General features: G+C 41.8%; 1 protein-coding gene across 1 annotated transcript; it reads left to right on the top strand.

Annotated features, from left to right (window-relative positions):
• Positions 1 to 308: 308 nt before the first annotated feature.
• Positions 309 to 23,329, top strand: LOC148041552 (deSI-like protein At4g17486). Its single transcript, XM_087680699.1, has 3 exons — positions 309 to 911; positions 20,533 to 20,820; positions 21,272 to 23,329. Exons 1-3 carry the CDS (start codon positions 776 to 778, stop codon positions 21,520 to 21,522), a joined length of 675 nt encoding a protein of 224 aa, XP_087536825.1. The 5' UTR covers positions 309 to 775; the 3' UTR covers positions 21,523 to 23,329.
• Positions 23,330 to 24,801: the final 1,472 nt, after the last annotated feature.

Here is a 24,801-nt window from a genome sequence, read left to right as displayed (position 1 = left end):
AAATAAGTAATTTTATGTGAGGCGATGCTTGTCTTCGAGAATAAGATTGAAAAGTGAACACAGATGAAATATTTACGACTGCGCTCAAAATAAAAACTCACAAAACCATTGATTGCAGAAGTCTTACTAGTTGCCAAGTTACAACTCTTCTCTATGGTGGCCTATATTGGCCTCACCCAAAATGCTCCTATGGGGCGGTAGCCTTGGTGGTCATGACTCATGGGTCTCTCCCTCTCTTTTTTTGAATATCGCCATCTCGCGGTAGAGAGAATGGTCCCCTCCTGTCCACTACACTGTCCCTCACCTTTGTAGCAAGCCAAAAGTGGGAGAGAGAGAGAGCGAAGCGCGCACGCACGCACACACACACACTCACACACACACACACACACACACAGTGACCCTCCCTCCTGTGAACAGTAAGAAGAGAACATGGTGAGCAGATGGCACTAAAAGATGAGCACCTCCGTCGCTCGCCTTTCCTCTTCCTCCTTTCCAGTTATGGGGCGTCCCCTGTGCGCGGGCTTCCAGCAGAAGCCCATCTAGCAGCCCCCATGAAAGCTCCTCAGCAGGGCTTCTGAGACAAGCGAGAAGACATATCTTCTGGCAGGTGCCTTTTTGCTCTTTCCTGAGGAGAAGAACAAACTTGCATTTAAGGGATTCTCTATTCTACAGCAGCTACGAGAAGAAAGGAGGGAGGCAGGAGCATATTTGGTCTTGGGGGGTCTTGTTTTGTCATAATAGTTTAGAAGGAGAGAGGAGAGGAGAGAACCTGAGAATGTGGAAAAAACTCGCACGGAAAGGCAAGAAACACAGTAACGGCGTTCCTCTTTATCTCAATGTATACGACCTGACTCCCATCAATGGATATCTCTACTGGTTTGGGCTTGGTATATATCACTCAGCAGTTGAAGGTGATCTCTCTCTCTCTCTCTCTCTCTCTCTCTCTCTCTCTCTCTCTCTCTCTCTCTCTCTCTCTCTCTCTCTCTCTCTCTCTCTCTCTCTCTCTCTCTCTCTCGTAGGCAAGACCCCATGGCAAAACTTGCGAATCTAACCCACGTTTTGAGCATCCGTTAGGTTAATAGCAGTTATTTCGTTTAGAAATCAATCCTGCTCTGTTATTTTTGTTTCTGAATTTCTTTACAGATGTTTGGCTCTTGGTGAGCATTTTCTCTTTTAAGCTAGCCTTCAAGCTGTGCAGCTAACCTGTCTTTTTGCCTCCGGATAGCAATCAATCATGTCTTAATCCAGGTTGCAACGTAACAATCTGGCTCCATCCATAAGATTGAGCAAACATTGAGAAGGGAAAAGAAAGAGAACTATACCATGACCGGGTAGATTTCAAAAAATCACATCAGCATGCATTCTATTTGCTCTGCCTAGAGCTGCTATTCATGGGCTACCTGGAGATCTTCCCATCTTCAGTCATAGTGTACTCTTCTGAGATCATGCTGTAGTTGCGATGTTGCCTAGTTTGAAGACTTTTCAGTTCTATCCAAGAATACAGGAGGCCATAATGGTTGCACAGAACATTTTCAACTGGACTGCATTGGGAAGATCTTATTTCTTGTTGTCAAAGTATATTCGATACATGTATTCATGTTGTAATTGTTGTCATTATAAAGAGAGAGGGATGTGTTGCAATGTAAGTGGTCTTTCCAAAAAAGGGAACCTTGAATGGAGGAATTACTGCTAGATAAAGCTGGCAGTATCTCAAAGATAATTAACAGACACCTCAAAGTTAGATAAAGTTGGCAGTATCTCTAATACAATCAACAGGCACCTCAATAGCAAAGAAACTTTTCACCAAGGAAAGCTGGAACTTGAAAAATATCCTTCAAAGAGAAGAGAAATTAGCCATGTGTCTTGAAGCACTAGTCTTACAATGGTAAGATTTGTTAATGAACCTTTTCCCCTGGTAGTTTTAGGGGTTTACCTTCGTTCAACCAGGATGGGAGGATCTTTGCTTGCCACATCAGCACCATGCATGAAAAGGTTCACTTTCTCTTCACCACGATACCTCATTGCGAGGGCTATCAATTGAAGGATGATTTTAATAAGGAAGAATGTGCCAAGCTACTTCACACATCAAGTTTCACTCCACTAGCTTGTATGGTGCTCAAAACTAAAAGGATAATCATTGATAATTTAAGTACTTTTTCTTAATATTATTGAATGGGCCAAATGTGGTAATAGGGACTTATTGTTTGAGAGAGAGAAAGAGAGAGAGAGAGAGAGAGAGAGAGAGAGAGAGAGAGAGAGAGAGAGAGAGAGAGAGAGAGAGAGAGAGAGAGAGAGGGAGAACAGTGTTTCAGATGCAGTTAGTTGGGCCATTTCGTTTCGGAATGTGACAAAAATACGGAGGTAGTGCAGGGTCCTATGGATCAAGATATGAAAATGCAAGACCACCTCCCTCAGCACATGTTTCAGTAAACAATACTTGATCTAGAGCATCTTTTCCCTCAAGGTCATGAGGAAGGCAAAAAGAATGATCCTCACAAGGGTGGGGAGCGTCCTTTGACTGTGGTAGGGTGGAATTTGTCTCCTCGAGAGGATTCTTGGGTCATTGTGGTTTGTCGTAATGCTAGACAAGATTCTCGATTGAATCTTGCCCATCCTTCACCGCCCCCAATCACTCAGACCTTCCAACATAGCGGTAGGGGTTTTTATATGAAACCTCAATCTTTGCGTACCTGGAAGATAGAAGGACTTATGATTCATCCTTGCAATTCGATGCTCGTGGAAGGCTTATGTCTCCTTGGGACGTTTTATGCTCCCAGCAATTGCAATTTTCTTCCCGAGCTTCGATTGTGAGTCTGCAGAGAGCAAATCTTGTAGATGTTATACGTATTGAAATGGAGAGATTTCAGGCTACCAAAGGCTATAGATGTAAAAGGGAGAGGGAAAGCGATGGTTTAGTAGTTTTTCTTATTTTTTGATTGATCATGAAACTTGCTTTGTGGAATGTAAAAGGTGTTTCTTTGGGCAGCAAGGAGTATCGATTGTGGAAAGTTGTGCTTGTCGGAAATTGGGATGTTTTTAATGTTGTGGAGCACAAATAACTTTCTTTGGTTGGATTTTCTTATGTATATAAGGATTATGTGGTCTTCTTTAGTGGTCGTGCTCCATACAAATTGGAAGTTATGTTGGTTGTCAAATCCTTTCTACAACTAGTATTGGTTTCTCAAGATACTCGTAGCTAATTTCTGATCTTGGAAATATGTTATGAGAGGGAGATTCTATGGATTGTAGGCGTGTATGCTTCTTCTAATGCAAGGGATCGTCATTAGCTTTGGGATGACGCGCACTGCCTTGCCTTGGCTCGTCAAGGCTTTGTTATGGGTGACTTTAATGCATGTGTTTTTGCACATCAGGCGACCTCTCCGCATTTAGTTATGGATGGTCTTGAGTGGCAAGCTTGGGATGCTCTTGTAGCGGCATCTTTGAAATAGGACATGTGGTCTTGGATGAATCCATCACAAGCCAGACATACTTATTGCTCTTTTCAGCATCCAAATACTTGGGCCAGACTGGATAGAATCTACATATGCCAAAGTGACTCCTTTCTTCTTGCAATCATTGATATGTGGGTGGAAAGACAACATGTTCTATCAGATCATTACTCTTTGGTCCTAGAAATGAGCCACAGACCTGTTCATGCATTCAAGGCTCTCCTTGTCCATTTGCCTCTTTGGTTTAATCAATCTTTTTTGCAGCAAAATCAGTCTTTGGTGGATGTTCAGCACTTGATAGCTTCTTTTAGCTTAAAGGTTCTATCTACAGGAATGTAAGCATGGGCGGTTTTAAGGAATAATAAGCAAGCCTTATCCCGATAATATGGTATTCAGCATGCTTCCTTGTTTGAGCTGAATTGAAAGATGCTCAAGCTTTATTAGTCCATTCTTTGGCTTTGTGTTAGACTAGGGATTCTGATGATGACTTGCTCACTTGCATTGAATGGCTGAAAGGTAGGGTTCAATCTCTTCAGGAAGAGGAGTATGCAAAATACAAACTGTTAGCCAGAGTCGAAGCTTTACATGATAACAATAGTCAAACTCATCAATTTTTTTCTCATCCGTATCAAAAATATGCATGGGAAAATATCGTGCGCTTAAAGGACGGGCAAGGTGATATGGTGATTGATCTTGTCTCCATTATTTGGATGACTGTTGACTTTTATAGGGCCTTGTTTGGTTTGCAAGAGATCCTTACATATGCCGTTCTCTTTGCTCGAACATACATTTGTGCCTTGGTTAGTAATTAGGTCAAACTAGAATGGGTGAATCTAATGGAGGCCGATATTTTTGAAGAGGAAGTGGAAGAAGTGTTGTCTCACTTGCCTCAAAGGAAAAGTCCAAGTTGGGATGGGCTTCCTAATGAGCTGTTTTCAGCCAATGTGCAACTGCTTAAGAACCCATTAACTCAATTGTGTTAGCAAGTGTGGAACTCGGGTATGATGCCTTCAGATTGGAAGATTGCAGTCATTAGGTTGTTGCCCAAAGTTCCCTCTCCGTCCTCTTTGAAACAATGGAGACCCATTTTAGTTATGGGATCGTTGTATAAAATCTTTTTCAAGATCATTGCCAACAGATTGCAAAAAGTATTTCCACACCTCATTCATCCACGTCAAGATGGTTTCATTAAAGGTCAGAATATAATGCACAACATTTTGAATGTCTAGTTGGGAATCGATTATGCCAAAGCTTCTAGCTAGCATGTTGTTATGCTTTAGTTGGATATTGAGAAGGCATTTGATCATGTTAGTTGGTCATTTTTGCGGCAATTAATGTTTGCAATGGGTTTTGACCCCCGTATGATTTCTCTAGTTGATACCATCAGTCAGGGTGCTGTGGCCCATATTGCTCTTAATGGAGGGATTATGGTGGAAATCGCCTTATCTCGGTCTCTTAAACAAGGCTGTCTACTTAGCCCCTTGCTGTTTGCTTTGGTAACTCACCTGATGCTCTCATTATTGGATAAGTTGACAGCTCAAGGTGAGATAGTTGGCTTATCTCTTCTTGGTGGTGATCAACTGGTGGGTTAAACTTTGGCAGATGATTCTTTTATGTTCCTTAAGGTGGATCCTATCAATGTGAATCGGGCAATGGTGGTCTGGAACCTTTTTGCTTTGGCATCGGGTCTTCATATTAATACTTAGAAATCCACCCTTCTCTCTTGTACGGAGAATGATTTGCAAGCCTTGGGATGGAATGGAATTGTGATCGTGAAGGGGAATATAACTAGATACTTGGGATATCCTATTGGTGTGGAGGTTGCTCCCCGTGCTTTGTTGGATTGGATGGCATCTCGAATCCATGACAGGTTCATGTACTGGAAATCTCAGAGTTGGCCTCTTCATGTTAGGCTAATAGTGGCTCAATGCATCATGATTAGCATGATTTCGTTCTTTCTGCCATTGCTGCCTTGGACTAAGAAGTCCCTTTTGGAATTGGTCCAACCTATCATATTTATGTTGTGAAAAAAGAAAGGCAATCGTTTGGGGCAGGTATGGATCTCCTGGCAGCATGTGACCACTCCGAAAAGGATGGGGGGTGCAGCTTTGTTGGATGTTAATTTGCATATGGCCGCTTTGAGGCTGTCCCTTTTGCAGAGTCTATGTATTGAGTATCATCCTTGGCTAGATATTGCCAAATTCTTCATAGAAAAGGTTGGCATCTCTCATGAAAGCATGATTATTTATGCTTCCTGGTGGCATGCGCTTAATTCTACAAGGCCCATAAAGGTCCTTATTCCTTTTTCATTTAATTGCTTGCTGGCAGGAGATGCTTCGTTTTGTTGTTTGGCGTTCTTCGGATATTCATAAGGAGGAAAATTCGCTGTAAGGAGAAATATTGGCTTCCTCAAGGTTGTTGGATTGGCCACACAAAGATTTGCAGTGAGATAAGTTTAATCGGATGGCTAGGTTAGGGTTGAAGACAATCTGTGATGGGGTTATTCTTGGGCAGCCCCGCCTTTATTCTTTTAGGCGTATTCGTCAGTACTTTAGGGTGCCTCGTGGATATAGGGACATTTGGTCGTCAATACAAGATTGTCTTTAGAGATTCTCTCCTTTACTTATGTTACAACCATTGCATCCATGTCATGACTGGAAGTTTGTGCTTCTTGATGACTTTCAAAAAAGGTCAGGGAATTAGATATATCATCAGATGGTGGAAGCTAAAAGATGGGTCACGGGGAAGGTTAATAAGTTGTGGCATCTCAAGGATAGCAAAAAGAAGTGGTGGGATAGATTTATCCAGCTTTGAAAATCCAAGGTTCCATATGAGGGTAAAGTGTTCATGTGGAGGTTGCTCATTGGGGGTCTTCCAATAGGAGAAGTGCTCTGTGCCCGAAAGATCTCTGCAAGCCGCTGTGTTTTTTTGTACTACATGTGACGAGACATTGCTTTATCTCTTTGTCTCTTGCCCTGTTGCGAGACAAATCTAGAATTTCATTTCCCGTGTGTGGTTCTCGGTGACCCAACACCGCATACTAGTTCATTCGTGGATTATGGGAAATATGTCCTCTATGCCCTTTTTGTCTTCAGATTGTTCTTGCCTATTCCATTTTCTTAGATGGATAGCCTTGTGGCACATATGGTGTACTTGCAATGCCTTTATTTTTGATTCAGCATCGGGCATCCATGGGCATGTGGCCTGTGTGCGTGGATTGGTCTTATGGCAAATCACTTATATGATGTCAGTAGACTTGGTCCTTTCGAACATTGTTGCTCCCTAGATGGCGATTGTTTGCTCTACTCCAACTGTTCTTTCTATTTGATTTATTAGAATTGGTTATGTAATAGGTTGTTTTGAGAGCTTGCTCACATCTTGTAAATTTCTATAGTGACAATGTGAGAGAGATTGAGTATGCTGACCTGATGGTTTGATGTAATAGCATGTTGTTTACTACTTAATTCAATTATCTTCATGAGAGAGAGAGAGAGAGAGAGAGAGAGAGAGAGAGAGAGAGAGAGAGAGAGAGAGAGAGAGAGAGAGAGAGAGAGAGAGATCACCTTTCAGCCTTTACGTGGCTATTTTATTGGTTAATTTCTTGATCCTTGGTATACAAGTGTATGCTTGCCACATTACTCAAAACAATGCATTTTTAGCAATTTGAAAATATTCAGTGGGAGTGTGGTCCCAAGCTTGGCTCCCCTTGTGTCTCTCTAGATTACATGAGGATTCCCCAAATTGAATACAATTTCTTAAAATTAAACTAATTTTTAATGATAGAATTGCTCTTGTATGCTCATTTACCTTTGCACCATGATCCATCATAGTTGGATTCAAATCAACTCTGGATCCATTGTAGGTTTGTGCTAGAGAGATTGGTTCACCTCCAAGACAGTGGACATAGGCTTGGCTAGGGAAGATTTAGGTAGGTTAGGCATCATTGCCATGTATAGGAGCATGTCTGGCAGTTGAGGTTAGATAGGTAGCAAATGTACAATTTAGGCAAGCTGGATAGGATAAGCAAGATGGGCAATAGTGCCATGTGGAAGTTGGACAAGTTGGTGGTGCTTTTATTCTAGCAGGTTGGTAAATTAGAGCAATCAAACCATGTGCAAAAGCTATTAGCCAACTTTGACTACCTTTGGGAATTGTGTATGAGATAATCATAGCTAAACAATGCATTTTAGAACTTTAAAATAATCATAGTGGAAGCTAGAATGCCCATGCCCAAGATGGTGATTCTTAATGGCCCCAAGCTTGTAACCCCCTGCATCTCTTTAGATTACATGAGGATTCTTCAAATTTGAATATAATTTGTTAAAATTATAACAATTTTTAATGATAGAATTGCTCTCCTATGCTCATTCACCTTTGCCTTGTGATTCTATTTGTAGTCATGTTTGTCATGCATTGTCATCTCTTTGTGAGCCTCAATTTGAGTCATATAGGGGCATTAGGAGCTTTGATGTGTCTATCATGCCTTTTGATAGAGGAGGTAGCTCATTAAGAGCATGCATTTATTTTCTCAGTTAGTTTAGATATGCATTTCTTGGTTTGCCAAGCAACTATTAGCTTGTGCAGCTCTTGTAGGTTGTGATAAGCCTTCCCAGATAGCAATTTGCCCTAACCACCCTCGTCTGTCTTTTTCTCTTGCCATGCCAATATTTTTATTGTCAATTGATGTTGATCAGCCATTTTTGGCTGGTCGATTGCTTGATTTAGGCTATTTTTCAATAGTGGGCCAGGTTTGGAGGAGTTGGGCTACTTATAGCCATCCATATTTTGGGGCAGATTATTCTTCTTTTGCTTTCATAGGTGCACGCTTTGAGTTTGATATGATTTTTTCTCTTTGGCAAGGGTTGTTGGTTGAATACTTGGTCTTTGTCTTTTTTAGTGTCTCTAGTGGTGTTATCATTTTATAGCTTGATGCGGTGCCCTCATTGACGCTTTGGGCTACGTGTAGGGATTGATCAGTCCATCATTGCATTCATCATTCTTTTTAGATTCAGTGAAGATTTCTATTTCATTCTTATTGTCTTCTCTCTTCTCCTTTTTTTCTTTGTGTGTTCATCTTCCTCTTTCGTTGTGCATTCCCCTAGATCCATCATAGTTGGACTCAAATCAACTCTGGATCCATCGTAGGTTTGTGCTAGAGATTTGGTCACCCTAGGATAGGCATAGGCCTGGTCAAGGTAGATTTAGGTAGGTCAAGCATCATCCCCATGTATAGGAGCATGTCTGGCACTTTTGGCAGGTTAGATAGGTAGCATATCAGTGATTTGGGCAAGCCGAACAAGATGGGCAGTAGTGCTACGTGGCAGTTGGATAGATTGGCGGCACATTTACTGCAGCAAGTTGTTAGCAAGAGCAATCAAACCATGTGCAGCAACAGTTTGACAGTTTTGACTAGTTGACTTGCATCACTTTATGCATGTTTTGCTCCAATTTTAGTAGCCCCACAACCCAACCACCCCCCTTCCCCTTGTTCCCTAGGTGTCATTAATTTTCATCCTTTTTTAGTGCAGGTAGAGTGAGATGTTGTTTATGCATTCACAACCTATAGTACATATTTTGCCTCGTTGAACATCGATCACTTTCATCTTTTGTTAGTGCAAGTTGAGAGAGATCTGATTGTTTATACATTCACAACCTATTTTACATATTTTGCCCTTTGTATTCATTCTATGCAATCTTGTGCATCACCACTACTTGGTGACGATTATTTTCATCTTTTGTTAGTGTAGGTTTAGAGAGATCCGATTGATCATACATTCACAACTTGTACGTATTTTGCCTTTTGTATTTATCATTCATTCTCTATAGTCTTCAACATTCTACTCTTTCTCGGTGGACCCCCTCGGCGCCCTTTTCCAAGTTTGGTTATATACTTCCACATTGTTGCACTTTGATAGTTTTTCATGGAGCAATGGCATCTATGGGCATCCAACTTTGTCCTTGTGAATTGCCTCATTGTTTGTCCCACAAATAGGGTGGTTTCTTGCAACAAAATTGCCCTAAAATCACATTCTTTATGATAGAAGTGCTTAGAAAGCGTTTCAATGCTCAGCCCTATTGAGATAATTCGGTTTAGTAGAGTAAAACAATTGTAGAACATGTTGGAAATGGAGCTTTAGGGTTGCCAAGGTGATTGCTTGTGCACAAGTAGTTGATCTAGTTCTTGCCTCGACTCACAATCATGTTGCACCAAGCTCCATGGTTAAAGTTCACCAAAATTGTTGCAAAATTGAATGATAGAAGCAAAATTGGGAATGGTTGTATGTGCGCATGTGCGTGTACACACATACACACACATCCCCCTATGAGAAAGAGAGAGATTAATGTCTTATGGAGGCCAAAACTGACCCAAAAGACAAAATTAGGTATATCAAATTGTTTGTACATTTCACTTTAGATGGTAAAAAGGCATAATCAATTGAAAATTAAAAGAAAAAAAAAGAAAAATAAAAGTAAGCTCTTAGGCCACCTTATCATTATAAGATAGGATTATAATATGCCAAAAGGTCCACCTAAACCTTTTCGTATGGTCACTTTCTTTTGTCTTGGGTGTTTAGAACTTTGCAATGACAGCTCTACTGATCTTTAGATCATCCATGGGCCATTTTCCTTGTCTTTGGGTTTCATGTTCTTCAGCCAAATCTTGCCTCTTGTTCTTGAGCTAGGTGGATGTAAGGTCATCTATCATCCATATCTCAGATCCTTACAAGGATCTAGTTTGCTTCATTACTTTTATTTTTTCTTATATGGTTATGTATCTTAGAACTAGATGTTTTCTTTGATCATGATTGAAGCATTCCCAATGATAATGAAAGGGGTGGCTCTACACACCTTTCTTTGTATGATTTCGTGTTTCGGAACGAAAGCAATTTTCTTGGTCTCTTCATCTTTCAAGTTGTTGACTTGATGGATGGTCTAGTCTTTGCATTTCTTCATTTGGTTGATGTGCTCTTCTAATTCTTGAACTTTCTTCCTTGTTTCCTTTAGCTCCTTGAAGATTTTTTTTTTCTTATTGCGGTATTCATAGTAGGTATTGCTCCCATGGGAAATGCCTCCCTTTTTTTGATGGTGGCGAGGCCAACACCTTGGAAAAGCTTGGTTTGGGCGACACCTTTGCATGTAGATGGGACTATAAGGTTGCTATTATTGTGTGTCCTAGCCATTTGAGGGTCCCTTTTGCTTAGGTGGTAAGGGACTGTTGAGAGAGAGAGAGAGAGAGAGAGAGAGAGAGAGAGAGAGAGAGAGAGAGAGAGAGAGAGAGAGGTTTTCATATGGAGACTTCTTATTGGGGATCTTTTCACAAGGTATGTGCTATGTGGTTGCAAGATCTCGTGATAGATGTATATTTTGTACTATAGGTGATGAAACCGTTGCTCTTCTTTTAATCTATTGCTTGGTTTTGAGAGATCTGGGACTTCGTTTATTGAGTATGATCTCAGTGACATGTCGATGGATGACCACCCATACTTGGGTTTTGGGCAAGATGCCCTCCACTTCATGTTATAGCCCCTTTTATTTTATGTGATGGACTTGTCTTTGGCACATTTGGTGAGCTCACAATGCTTTTGTTTTGGACTTGGCATTGGGCATCTGTGGTCGTGTAGGTTGTGTGCTAGGATTGCTATTATAGTAGATTACTTCCATGGCTTCGGTTGATTTGGTACTACTTAGAGAGGTGGTGTGAACAATTCTCTTTTGATTAATACTCCAAATGATGATGTCTTGCTTTTTGCATCTTTTCACTTGAGAACTTGTGTTAAACATTTTTGGTTGTAAGTCTATCACACAAGTTCTATTGTAGCCTACGTGCTTTTGCCAAGGAAAATGTTGTGGTGTTGCAAAACTCCTTTGATTAGATGATTATAGATCCACAAAAGAGTGTGCAGATGTGTAGGGATTACTTTATGGACTTACTTGGACTCCAATTGCTGTCAGAGTGCAGCGATGCGGAAGCGTGGGACCAAGATTGAGAGAGTGAACAGAGAGAGAGAGAGAGAGAGAGAGAGAGAGAGAGAGAGAGAGAGAGAGAGAGAGAGAGAGAGAGAGAGAGAGAGAGAGAGAGAGTGAAACACAGAAAATCTGTAGTGCAGAATGTTGTATAGGAATGTAGAACAGCCGATTGACGGAAAATCTGTCCGACTGCACAGCTTGGCTGATTGCAGGTTGCTGATGTGGTGATGATGTGACCTGTTGACGTGGCAATGACGTGGTTGTTGACGTGGCTTGCCTACTGCACTGTTAAGGGAATGATATCTCTAACATCCCCTCTTAGAGCTTGGAGAGGTCAAAAGACTGAGGGATTTGGTATGTCTCTGAAGAAGAGTTGGGGGAAGCGCCTTTGTGAACAAATCTGCAAGATTATCCTCCGTCTTGTAGTACTCCACATCAAGGGTCCCATCTAGAAGCTTTTCTTGAATGAAGTGGTACTAGATCTCAATGTGCTTTGTCCGGGCATGGAATATAGGATTCTGTACCAAGGCGATGCAACTCTCATTGTCGCACCATAGAAGAGTAGGATGAGTTTGGGGGCAGCCAAGCTCCTCCAACAATCTTTGAAGACACACAACCTCACATGTGGCGGACAATGCGGTCCTCTTCTCCGCCTCAGTAGAAGAAAGGGCTATCGTGGGTTGCTTCTTGCTACTCCATGAGATAACACCTGAATCCAAGGTAAAACAATAGCTGTAGTAGACTATCGGTGGTTCATATCGCCAGCCCAATCGGAGTCACTCCAACTTCCAAGAACAAGAATTGAAGCATCTGTACTTGTGGGGTAAGAAATCCCTAAGTCAGAGGTTCTCCTCAAATATTGAAAAATCCTCGGGGCAGCTTGCCAATGCATTTGTTTGGGTTTACTCTTGAACTTAGCCAAAAGATCTACAACAAAACAAAGATCAACATGAGTGTAGAGTAGCCAAATCTAGGAGCCAATCAATTGACGGTAGCGGAAAGCATAGAAAAGTTACCAAGAGCTTTTGAATGTAGCTTTGTTGAGAGATGAAAACCCCCCTCTAAGACTGATAAATCTCGTGACCCAAGAAGAAATAAAGAAGCCCCAAGTTTGTCATCTTGAACGTTTGATGTAAAGTTGTCTTTGTCTCTTGGACCTTCTGTGCATAGTCACTTGTAAGAATCAAATCATCAACATACAACACAAACAACACACGACTAGTCTCGGAAGTGTGCACATAAAGCTGCGGATCGACCTTGGAGCATTGATATCCTAACTTTGATTGAGAAACGAGTTAATCTTGTCGTTCCATGCACGCAGAGCTTGCTTTAGGCCATACAAGGCCTTCTTCAACTTGTATACTTTTCCATCCAAGGATTCAAAGCCTGGAGGTTGCTCTATATAGATCTCCTCCTTCAAGTCACCATTGAGAAAGGCCGACTTTACATCCAACTAATAGACATGCCATTTTCTATGGTCAGCCAAAGCAAGAATAACTCGAATAGTTGCCATGCGAGTAGTGGGGGCAAAAGTATCATGGAAGTCAATGCTTGGGCGCTGAGTAAAACCTTTAGCAACAAGGTGAGCCTTGTGCTTGTTCAAAGCACCATCGCTAAGGTACTTGGTCTTAAAGACCCACTTGAAGCCAATCACCTTCTTGTGAGAGGAACGAGGTACAAGGTACCAAGTGCCATTCTTGTCAATAGCCTCCAACTCAGCTCCATAGCTTTTCGCTAATGGTCAAATTGCAAAGTCTCTTTTACGGAAGTGGGCTCTCGATCTTGCATAACACGGGTCATCAAACAATAGTTAGAGCAAATGAGCTTTGTCGAATGTGCTTAGTTTCTTCGTGACCTCCGTGGGCCATCCTGCGGTTCCCACTCCTTAGGAACCCCCTCGATCCTTGAATCTCAGAGCGTGTCATGGGCCCAACGAGGAGGCCGGATCTCTCCTCGTCGCTTTTCATCTGTTGAAGAATCGGGTACATCCATCGGTGGAAGCTCCATTGGGATGGCCGATGGAAGGAAAGACTTTGAATTAGGAGAAGAATCTCCATCAAGAGGCTTTGGCTCCAAAGGAACAATCTCGGGAGCCGAACTCTCCCTTGGATCTCCAAGGACGGGATGCTCCTTATCCTCCTTTGTGGCCGAAACTTCCATGAACCGCACATCTTGGCTCGTGTAGACATCTCACTTGATGGGATCAAACAACTGATAACCTTGGGATTGGGAGTTGTAGCCAACAAAAACTTGTCATCGAGAAGCCGCCTCAAACTTATAACGCTGTTGCGTCTTCGGGATGTGCACATAGGTGTCATACCCAAAGATCCTGAAATAAGAGACATCAGGTTTAGTCCCAAAGTAAGCCTCATAAGGTGTCATCTTGTCAACGGCCGAAGTGGGAGATCGATTGAGGATGTGAATTGTCGTAGCCATTGCCTCAACCCACAGAAACTGAGGTGTTTGTTGGTGCTCCATCATGGTGTGCGCCATCTCGATCACACTTCGGTTCTTCCGCTCCAAAATGCCATTCTCTTGTGGAGTGTTGGTATTAGCGAACTCTTGTTCAGTCTTCAGCCAGATTGGTTCTCCTTAAAGAGAAGCCAATCCTTAAAGTGGGAGAAAGCCTTCGACTTCAACGTCAAGAAATAGGCCCGTGTCATCTTACTGTAATCATCTACGATCAATATGAAGTACAAGTTCCCCTTTAGGGACTCGGTCCTCATCGGGCCACAAAGATTCGTAGATACAAGCTTCATAGGTGAAGTAGACCGTCTTGAAGCTTTATTGGGAATCCCATCCCGATGCAGTTTCCCACGAATGCAAGAGACACATGGTTGTTGGCTCACTACTATGTCCGGCAAACCTTGAACAAACGATCCTTGCGACGCCTTTCGAAGGTATTCATAGTTCATGTGGCCAAACCGAGCATGCCATAGCTTGGAATGTGTGTGAGAGGTAAGAAAAAGAGAGGTAAGAGCCAGAGAAGACTTCAATTTGTAAATGCCGTTCTCCTCATGCCTTGAAGAGAGAACTTTCCTTGATCCACGATAAAAAAACTCGAACATCATCACTGTCAAACTCCACCAAGAGGCCAAGAGAACAAATCTTATGGATTGAAAGTAAATGATACCCTAAACTTGGCACATGCAACACCTCGGAAGTGTGGGTATCACCACATCCATTTGGAATCAGCTATATCTCACCTCGTGCATCAATAGACACAGAAGAGCTGTCTCCAATGAGAATCTATCCACGTGAAGGTCGCAAATGGGCAACACCAAGGGGAGGAGTAATGTCAGGAGACACCACTTTTCACACACCACTCTTGAGTATCAGAAGTCTTCGATGTAGGGTCCTCAATGACCACTAAGTGTAGAAAAGCAGTTGATGAGGGTGTAGCCACCGCTCGAGAATCCTTCACGTCCTTGGTGTCCTTCTTGTCCTTGTCGAGGCAATCCTTTTTCCAATGACCGGTCTTACTACAAATATGACAGGTCCATTCCTTCTCCTTGTCCTTCTTGGATTTGTTATCCTCCCTCTTTTTCTTTTGGTCGTTTCCCATTTTTTGAGAAGCTTGACTAACCAATGCCTTCGATTTGGAAGCATTTTGTCCCTTCAACTATTTCTCTTGGTCCAAGATCATAGGAACCAACTCTTTTCATTGAAGAGTCGACTCTCGCCCTAATGCAATAAGAGCGGAATAAAAAGTACTGAATTGTGGTGGCAATTGGGATAATAAAGTGATCGCCATGTCTTCGGAGGAAATGGGCTTCCCCGCATTTTGAACCTGCATCTGAAGCTGTCGAAGCTTGTTGATGTGTTTCTGAAGCGAAGAAGACTTATTCACGCACAAGGTCCGCATTTGCACCTCCAAAGAAACCCTCTTCATCAAGGTCATCCGGTTGTACATTTAGTCAAGCTCCAGCCATATCTCTCAAGCCACCGTCAAGTGCTCAATGTGAGCAATCACGGCTGTAGTACAAGACAGACAAAGAAAAGAACGAATCTTGGCATTCAGTTTCTCCCAGTGAGACTAGGCCTTGGTCAACTCCGTACGAGCATTTGAAGAGAGTTTGGACTCATCTCTCATTGAGGGCTGTTTGATCTCCTCCATCACAGGCTCCACCAAATCATAAGACTCCAGGATGGCCAACATCATCACACGCGAGATGCGGTAATTGTCACCATCAAGCTTTTGATCTAATGGAAGAGCCGGTAGGACAGGCACCTTTTGGTCCATGATCACCTGGAACTCCAAGTTGGTCTCGGTAGACATTTTCACTTGCAATGCTTGCGCAAACGCAAAAGCAGTTTGATTGTGAAGACTCAGCCTGCTAGGGCTTTTTCCTCCGCTTCTTGATCCTTTTTCAGTCGCCGGAGACACTGAAAAGGTAAAATCTGCAATGGAAGGCCTAAAACGTAGCCTTCCTCCCCTTCAAATAGCAACAACCTGCAGCAAATTCACCAATTGGACTCCTTGCTCGCACGGCCACGCTCGCTTCATCCTTGATCCGACGCGCAGCCCTCTTGCAAGCCCTTGAATGTTGGGAACGCAGTTGTGTGTTGTGCAGAAGTCTCCTCTTCAGGTAGGTTCTTGACTCAGTCAGTCAGTCTGTCTTCATCGCTCTGATACCATGTTAGAGTGCAGTGATGCGGAAGTGTGGGACCAAGACTAAGAGAGTGAACAGAGAGAGAGAGAGAGAAACATAGAAAATCTGCAGTGTAGAATGCTGTATAGGAATGCAGAAATATACACAGGAGCAGAGAGAATATTTGCGTATGTCTCTGCCTTGAGGACCTCAATCTCCGTCAACCCGCGTGCTGTCTGTTACCAGCAAGCTGTCTCTGTCAGATGCAAGTAATCAAAATGTGTTGGAGGACTGCAATAAATAGCAGAAAAGAAAAGGCCAAAAACGACCAGGTCGGCTGCATTAAATGCAGCTGGCAAACAAAAAATTTGTCCGATTGCATAGCTTGGCCAAATGCAGGCTGTTGACGTGGCCTGCCTATTGCACTGTCCAGGGAATGACATCTCTAGCAATTGCATGCCTCTAAGATGGTTGTGATTGCTTAGTCTATATTTTATGATTTGGTCAAGAATGAGGTTCAGTCCCCCCATAGTTGTATCTTTGGAAGTGGATATTAGTGAAGATTGGTAGGAGTGGTTTCTGCGATGGGAGTACAAGAATCTATTGCAATAGATTGCACAACTCAAGAGAAGAGAGAGATTACAAAGAAAAGATAAACACTGAAAAAGAACTCAAAAGAAGAATGCTCAAGTAATGGAATCCATATACCAAGATGAGATAGTACAAATACAACATTGAGTCATAGGGTGTGTGGGCATTGCCATCGATTCCCTCTCTCCAATAGGACTTGCAAGTAATAGAGTATGTTGAAGATGCGTCTAATGCATAGTAACATGGAATGGGGGACGAGAAGGGGGATTGGGTCAGGGACAGGGGACGGCTAAAAGTAGGAAATGGGGATGGGGGGGTGGGATCGGGGAAGGGATGGCATACATAAATAGCATTTAAAAATGTATGCATGTGATGTGGTGGGTGGATGTGTGGGTGCCCATTTTGTAGCTTCCCATCCCATCCCAAGACCGTCCCACTCCCATCCCCATGTTAGAGCCCCCTCTCATGGTAACAGAGGATGGCAATTCATTATTCTTGTCCTCATCCCCATTCCCATCCCAATGTTGTCCCAATCCCATCCCCATGTTAGAGCCCCCTCTCATGGTAGCACAGATAGCAATTCATTATTCTTGTCCTTGTTCCCATTTCCATTCTTGCCCCCTCTCATGGTAATAGGGGATGGCAATTCATTATTCTTGTCCTTGCCCCCATTTCCATCGTTGTTTCCAAAACTGGTCCCATCTTACTATGTGTGTGGGTGAATGTGTACTACCAAAGAACATATACATGTGAATGCATGCATATATGTATTTTCCAGTGTAGAAAAATTGCATGTGTAATGTGGGCTGATTTGATTCGACTTCATACAAAATATGCTGATTTTATATGTGTTATGTGTTACAAAAGGGGAAGTCCTTGGAAGAAGTCCCACAAAAAATCCCACCAAAAAACCACCCTCCAAAAGATACCCACTCCAAAAAAAGCCCCCCCAAAAAAACAAGGGGATGGTTGGGACAGGGGGATGATTGTTGGGGATAGGACAGGGGGCATCCCCATCCCATTTCGATGTCCCATTTCGGCACATTCGTTTGGAACGGTGTTTTTGCGTTTCGGGGCTCAGGATGGCCATTCCCTGTTACTATGGTCTAACGAGGAGGGAGCCTTGGCTAAAAATAGCCCAACATCATGACAAAGTTGGCTATTTGCTAGGGCCTTAAAATAAACAAGTTGGATAGCCAATTAATGACTAAGTTGTCACATTTTGGTCCAAATAAACCAAGCAGTTGCATCACAATTGGAAAGGAAATGCCTACCGAATGAAAACCTTGGCTAGGATGGCTTGATGAATGAATTCTTTGCAACGTATGCAAATGTGCTTGTGCCACCTTTGACGTCTCTTTATTGTGTAGTTTAGGAAATTGGGTTTATGCTTGATTAAATAGTGCACGGTCTTGGAGTGTTTGCGGCCCATAAGCCAAATCTTGATTTGGGAGGATTCACTTATCTATTAATAGAAGGCTGTCCACTACTCTGTCCAAGTACAAAAGCCTTGGCTAGGATGGCTTGGTGAATGAATTCTTTGCAAAGTATGCAATTGTGCTTGTGCCACCTTTGACCTCTCTTTATTAAGTAGTTTAGGAAATTGAGTTTATGGCGGATTAAACAGTGCATGGTCTTGGAGTGTCCGTGTCCCATAAGCCAAACCTTGATTTGGGCTGATTCACTTACCTATAAATAGACAGGCTGCTTACCACTCAACCATATTCCTTGGTCTTGCAGGTTTCAGCCATCAGCTCTTCCTCTACCGGCTGTACAGTCCATCATGACTATTGCCATGTCATCAATAGCCCTTGGTGCCTTGTCCGCTGCTGCCACCTGTGGACTTCAGCTGCTAGGGACCAGTTTTTGACCCTCTTGACAGTTGCATTTACAGTTGGAGTAGGCTGCCTTGCTGTCCAGCCACATCTAGTGCATCCTGCTGTTTTCATTCACTGCAATGCAGGCCTAGTTAGCATCGTCTTCACCTTTCTCTACTATCATCCAGCTTCCTACAATCTCTGTGATCAGTTGCCATCATCTTTAAGTGGTTACATCGCTGCGTTTACTGGTTCCAGTCCTAAAGACTGCTGTGTTTTGGCTTCCAGCTTGCTACCCTTCCATTTTCAGCCTCATCTCAGTTCCAATTGGTGGTTATAGCCCTCAGGATCCGTCTCCAATGGGTGACATAGGAGATGAATCCTAAGCGCAAACTCAAACCACAGGTCTTGTTTTGGTCTTAGATGTGTCAATTCGAACCACATGGCTTGTTTCGATCTGAGATTGCCAGGGAGCCATCTCCCAAATCAGATATATAATTGCTTGAGCATAATGGTCCACAATGGTACCGGGAAAACTCGATCTTCACCTTGGTGGGTCAATGGGGCAAGGTAGATCTCCACAACGAAGAACCTTCATTGTTCTAGTGAGCTTGTTGGCTGCCAAGGAGAGTGCAGAATCACAGTGAGGCTCTCCCACATGAAGTAGAAGTTCTTCAAGTAGTTTGAGGGAGTGAAAGCCAAAAGCGTATTAGCACCAATATGAACACGTAGTGGCTTATGAAAGCAAGAAGCCTATTCTAGGCTTCAGCTTAGCAGAAGAAGTACACCACTGGGAGCTTTTGGGCGGTGATTCATACTTCTCACATATTCTTGTGAGAACTGAGCTGGTCTACACTCCATTCTTTTGTAGTTCTCTTTCATATTGAGGATGTGCATGGCAAGTAGAATCAGAATACTTCTGAGTGGGGGATGGCATGTGGCTGCATTCTGCAGTTTACTCTGATCACTTTGTTCACATGAAGTCTTTGTATGCCAGTTTGCCAAATTTTGCTGAGGCATATGCTAGTGCCTGCCAAGATACATCATATGATTTTTCTTTTTGGTAGATGGTTGGCCAATGTTTCTTGGGTGTCTTTGTGTGGCAAAAGATAGTCGTTATCATTTTATTTTATTGCAGGAAGATGTCAGTGCTCCTACTGCTGGTGCTCAGGGTGGAGGCAAGCTCATGTGGGGATCTCATTGGCCATAGATGAGGCTTGCTGTGGTGGACAGATACAGTAAAGCATTCTCTTAAAGTTGATGCTTATAACTAGGAAGATTGATCATGAAGCTGCTAGGCTTTTCACTAGAGATGTCCTACAGCATGATCTCTCCAAGGGATTGTTCCTGATTGGGATGCAAATGATGCCTTGGTTTTCCACAGCCTCATGCCCAAATAAAGACGGTCAGGCACAGGCCATGAATTTCCATGTTGCAATGTTGTTGCAGGGAACAACAGCCCTAGGTCCTGAAAATGTGGGTGATTTCTGGTCTTGGATTCTTGGATTGTGCACCAATTGTGGCGTGGCAAGTTATTTACTTCTGTATCATGTGTTATGTGGTTAGTGATGCTGCCCACATCAGGATAGAAACACTACAGACACATAGCAGGGAACTTGGCAACGGTTGTGCCATAGCCAAGTGGCATCTCCAGCTCAAACATCCAATAAGTTCTCTTTTATGTACCCAAGGATTTGACCGAAATATATGCAGTACTAGCCCTGATTCCCTGTTAAAGGCTGATACAGCTGATAGTGTCATTTAGTTCAGTTTTTCATAACATTAGGTGCCTGTCCTAATCTATAGCTAGATTTGCATAATTTGGTCTTCAACTTATGCAGTTATAGATTAGCATGAAATTCAGCTTAAGCCCATCATGGGATGATTTTGAAACATTTCATGTTCCAGACATCCTCATTTGGAATACTTTTGATTGCTTAGTTGTGCCAAGAGTTTTTTACTTGCTGCAACTGTTTTGCTTTGTTTCCACTAAAATTTTTCCTCTTCATGTCAATACTGGCATTTCGGTATGCCAGCTGCTAATATTGGAAAAACTAGTGGAATTTCATGCTAATTCTTTTTCTTGTTAATTTGATAAATGTCTTCAACCTGCAGCGTATGGTGTTGAATATGCATTTGGAGCACATGATTATCCCTCTACTGGTGTTTTTGAAGTTGAGCCCCGAAGCTGCCCTGGATTCACTTTTAGAAAGTCAATTCAGCTTGGAACCATTCAGCTTAGCCCCAAGGCTTTCAGGAGGTTCATGGTAGAGTTGGCAAGCAAATATAATGGGGATACATATCATCTAATTGCAAAGAACTGCAACCACTTCTGTAATGATGTTGCAAAACAGTTAACTGGCTCATCAATTCCTGGTTGGGTGAACCGTCTTGCAAAGCTAGGTATGTTCTTTATAGCATTTCTGATCTGACCTAGCTAACATCTTAATTGAATTATTGACACAAGCATTTGGTGTTTGAAACATATGCTATTATGGCTTTGTTGTTTTGCTCTATCAGGGTTAGGTCTGTGGTTCATCTCCAAAGAAGTTTGAGTTTTAGCTCATTTCTAAAGCCAAATGTTTTTCAATTTTTTGTTCTAACTTGGGGCATGCTGTGCACTAATGCAGAGGCTTGTCCTCTCTAGTGCATGTACTGAGTAGTGGTTGTGCTAAGCAGACAGCTTATAGACCTCAGATTTTTGAAAGAGTGCACTGAGTGTATGCCCAATGCAGAAGCTTGTCCTCTCTTGTGCATTCTCTGGTAGTGGTTGTGCTAAACAAACAGCTTATACACACCACCTCAAAATTTTGAGGACTAATATGTTGAAATCAATCATTATTTGAACTGGCAGGCTCTATTTGCAACTGTTTACTGCCTGACAGTCTCCAAGTCAATACTGTTTGCCATGCTTCAGACATGGAAAGTGAGAGAACAGTATGCAGCTCACGCATGCGACTGTCTGAACGACTGGTCACCCTGGCTCCAAGAAGGCGGCATATGTCAGTCTCTTCTGCCTTTGTGCAATCTTTGAAGGGAGGAGTTTTGCCATGGAATTGGAAGCAAACAGCAATAATGAATCAAAGGTTTAGGCAGCTATGTTGACTTGGATCTTGCTGTGATGAAGAAATGTGGACATCTGGATTCAATGGTCTGATTCAGGTTACAATACTGGAAGGGATGACAGTTCAATGCTCATGTGTTTGGGAGGAACTTGCTACTCACAGGAACACAACATTTGTAAATTGCAGTCCACCAGTTTCTCAAGGTTCAGAGTCAGAGTAACAGCAGGGCTTTCTTTTACCAAGAGGATGATGAACCAAATCATATGAAAATGGCCGCCCCCATTGGGTTGTCATCATTCAACAATGGCTGTGTTATAGGAAACCACTGAATTTTAGCTGTATTACAGTGACTCCCCAGTAGGCATTTCAGCAAAGCAGGCCGATGTTTTGTCATATGTTGTATTGCATGATTTGATATTTGATCGAGAGCTTTTGTGATTCTTTTAGGAAATGTGTTGCTCAAATCATTCCGGTCATTCTGCCAGCTTTTGTGATTCTTCTAGGTAGGTGTCTCAGCTCCAATTACTTACTGTAATTGGACGACAACTTCAAGTTTGATGAGCCTGAAGTTCATATATTTCTGCTTCTGAGTGAAAAGCTTGATATGCTTTTATGATATAGTGCAGTTTTTGAGGCACAGTATATACATTAAAAGCTCCAAGCCCAAGATCAGGTTCACTGTAAATTCTTACAACTTGCCCAAGCTTTCTAGCATTGTTAGGATTTGCAATTATTGCTTTGCAAGTGTTGGATATGTAAGCCAACGAGATTGCAGCCCAAGTGGTTTGAATGTGTGGGTGTGTCATGAGTGCTCGAGTTCAAAACTTGGATGCATTCTTTGAGGCATCTTTCGAGGTTCAAGTTCTCTCGAAAAAAGTATTGGATATGTGTCCATGGGTGATTTGGCACTAGATTTCGTTAGAAGGATCTTAGCAAAAACGTTTCCTGGTACTAATGCTAAGGGCAAACACATCACAGGGAGATGGCAGATTCAAACCTCAGTCAAAAAGCTGCAAGTGGGCGATCAGTATGGGAAGACATCTCATCATCTGGATCACGACAGCTAGGCACATGTGGAGAGAATATAGCCAATTATCACAGACTATTGCACACCATGCAACGTAAGGTATCGAATGACATACCAACACGCCCCCCAAATTTGTCTCCTCAAACATAGCAACAGTAAGAAAAAAACACATCAACCCAGGAGCAATCAACTATCAGAAGTGCAAGCAATACCATGTGTGACAAGAAACATGGACGAAGAGAAGACAATGAGCATGAGATCTATCAGGGGCGGGAAACGGAATCCATATCATAAACTCGATATCTTAAACTAGAAGTGTAAAGCCTGATACTAACAAAAGGCTTTTTCTCTCTTCATTCTTCTCCTTCCAGTAACGTGATGACTCACTAAATGTGGAGAGGCATACCTAAATAGTGTTGTGGGCGAATGGGATACAAGTTCATATATACAAGTTCATGAAGGGGATCAGCACACAATGCATTATGCTAATGAAGGATACATGCAATGGTACTATTACAAGAGAGGAAATAGCCTAAAATGAGTTTCCACTTCAAAAAATCAGGGTTGCAAGCTCCTTGGTTGTCAGGAGAGATGAGGCAATATAGAGCATCATCTTTTATAGATAGACAAGTTATCCACAACTCCACTCTCTAACTTTGTTGAGTTGCTCAACTTCGTTAACTTTTACGAATCAGATTATTCACTTTAAGATGTAGGTGTAGGATCATTGTAAGATATTAATTGATATGAAGTGAGATGTATACTTTGAGTCACTACATCATGCTTATATCAAAAGGTTGTATCCCTATAACTTGAGGGGTTTATTAGAATAGAAGTCTATTCTTTGTGCAATGTAGTCGCTCCTTAAACAAAGATGTCAACTATATTTCAAACCTTTAGGTCTTATATGTTAGAGTAGAGTATGTTTTATGTTTAATAAGGTGGAATGCAAATAGCTTCAAGACTTACATTACCAAAGGTCTAGATTCTAGGCACATAAGATCATTGTAAGATACGGGAACCTAGATTATGGCAAGCCTAGAAGCTTTAGATAAGTATGAATATAGTAACAATGCTACAAGTTAGAATACCTGGAGCCATTAGATCATACTAAAATTGGAAGATCATGTCTCAAGGGCTTTAAAGTGTCTCACCCAATTACTTTTTTCCTTGTATGATATATTATTCTCTCATATGGATGAGAACACTACTACACATATCAATACTTGGAATTACTAAATCTTGCATAGATTGGAAGACCATGTCCTTATGTATTAATGTTCCATCATGATTATGATTCGTTTATGTGTCTTAGCATCTCATATGCAGATGTGAACATAGATTAATATAAGATCTACATTAGTGCTTAGTATGAAGGTAGTAAGACACCTTTTAAGAAGGTTCGTAAATCAATTTAAGATCTAGATCTTTTTGAAACCTAGAAACCTAGAGTAATTTTAAGATGCAAATTATTGAAAGGCTTAAAATGGAATTAAGTAAAAAGATAGCAATATTATTATGAGCTCTCTCAATACTTACCATGAGTAAATCATGCTTGATTTGGAAGGTCAAGTTTTTAGGGTTCAATGGTCCTCACAACATTTGTCCTTTCTTAATAAGCGGTCATGATACTTAGATAGAGAGGTTATATCCATAAGACTCAAGTAGTTATCCTTTCTTTGTATGGATTGATATCTCCTTTAAATGTAGCAATATGCATTACATATTAGTTTATGATATAAAACACTATGACATTGACTTGAGCAACTCATAAAATATGGTTTTTTGATAGCTAATTGTTTGTTAAGTTTTTGTATTGCTATCTAAGTATTGGGAAGCTATTAAGATACCATATTGCTAGCTATTAGGTTGCCTATTTGGAAGTTATTAAGACACCATACTTATCACATTCCTTGTAAAGGATGGCCTTATAGTATGAACTATGCTCTTGTTATATATGTGTGTTCCAAGTTAGTCAACATATACTCTTCTTGCATCATTTTTGTGGATGCTTTCTAGGTAAAGATAATGAAACCTTTCTTGATGAGAGAGAGAGAGAGAGAGAGAGAGAGAGAGAGAGAGAGAGAGAGAGAGAGAGAGAGAGAGAGAGAGAGAGAGAGAGAGAGAGAGAGAGAGAGAGCACAATCAACAATGGAGGATTAAGATGAAGTTCACAACTCTAATATCAAAGGTAATGGAAAAAAAGGGAGAGAACGAGATAAATATACCATCCAAAAAACAAGAGCATAGTGTGTACAAGCTTAAGAAAATAAAATCTTGGAAGGGTTGGTG

Source organism: Lygodium microphyllum, chromosome 1 (genome assembly GCF_053477565.2).
Source record: "Lygodium microphyllum isolate KBCC chromosome 1, Lygodium_microphyllum_v1.1.10, whole genome shotgun sequence".
NCBI classification, from domain to species: Eukaryota; Viridiplantae; Streptophyta; class Polypodiopsida; order Schizaeales; family Lygodiaceae; genus Lygodium; species Lygodium microphyllum.
The sequence above is the reverse complement of the archived record's forward strand: the minus strand, read 5'-3'. Positions and strand labels throughout refer to the sequence as shown.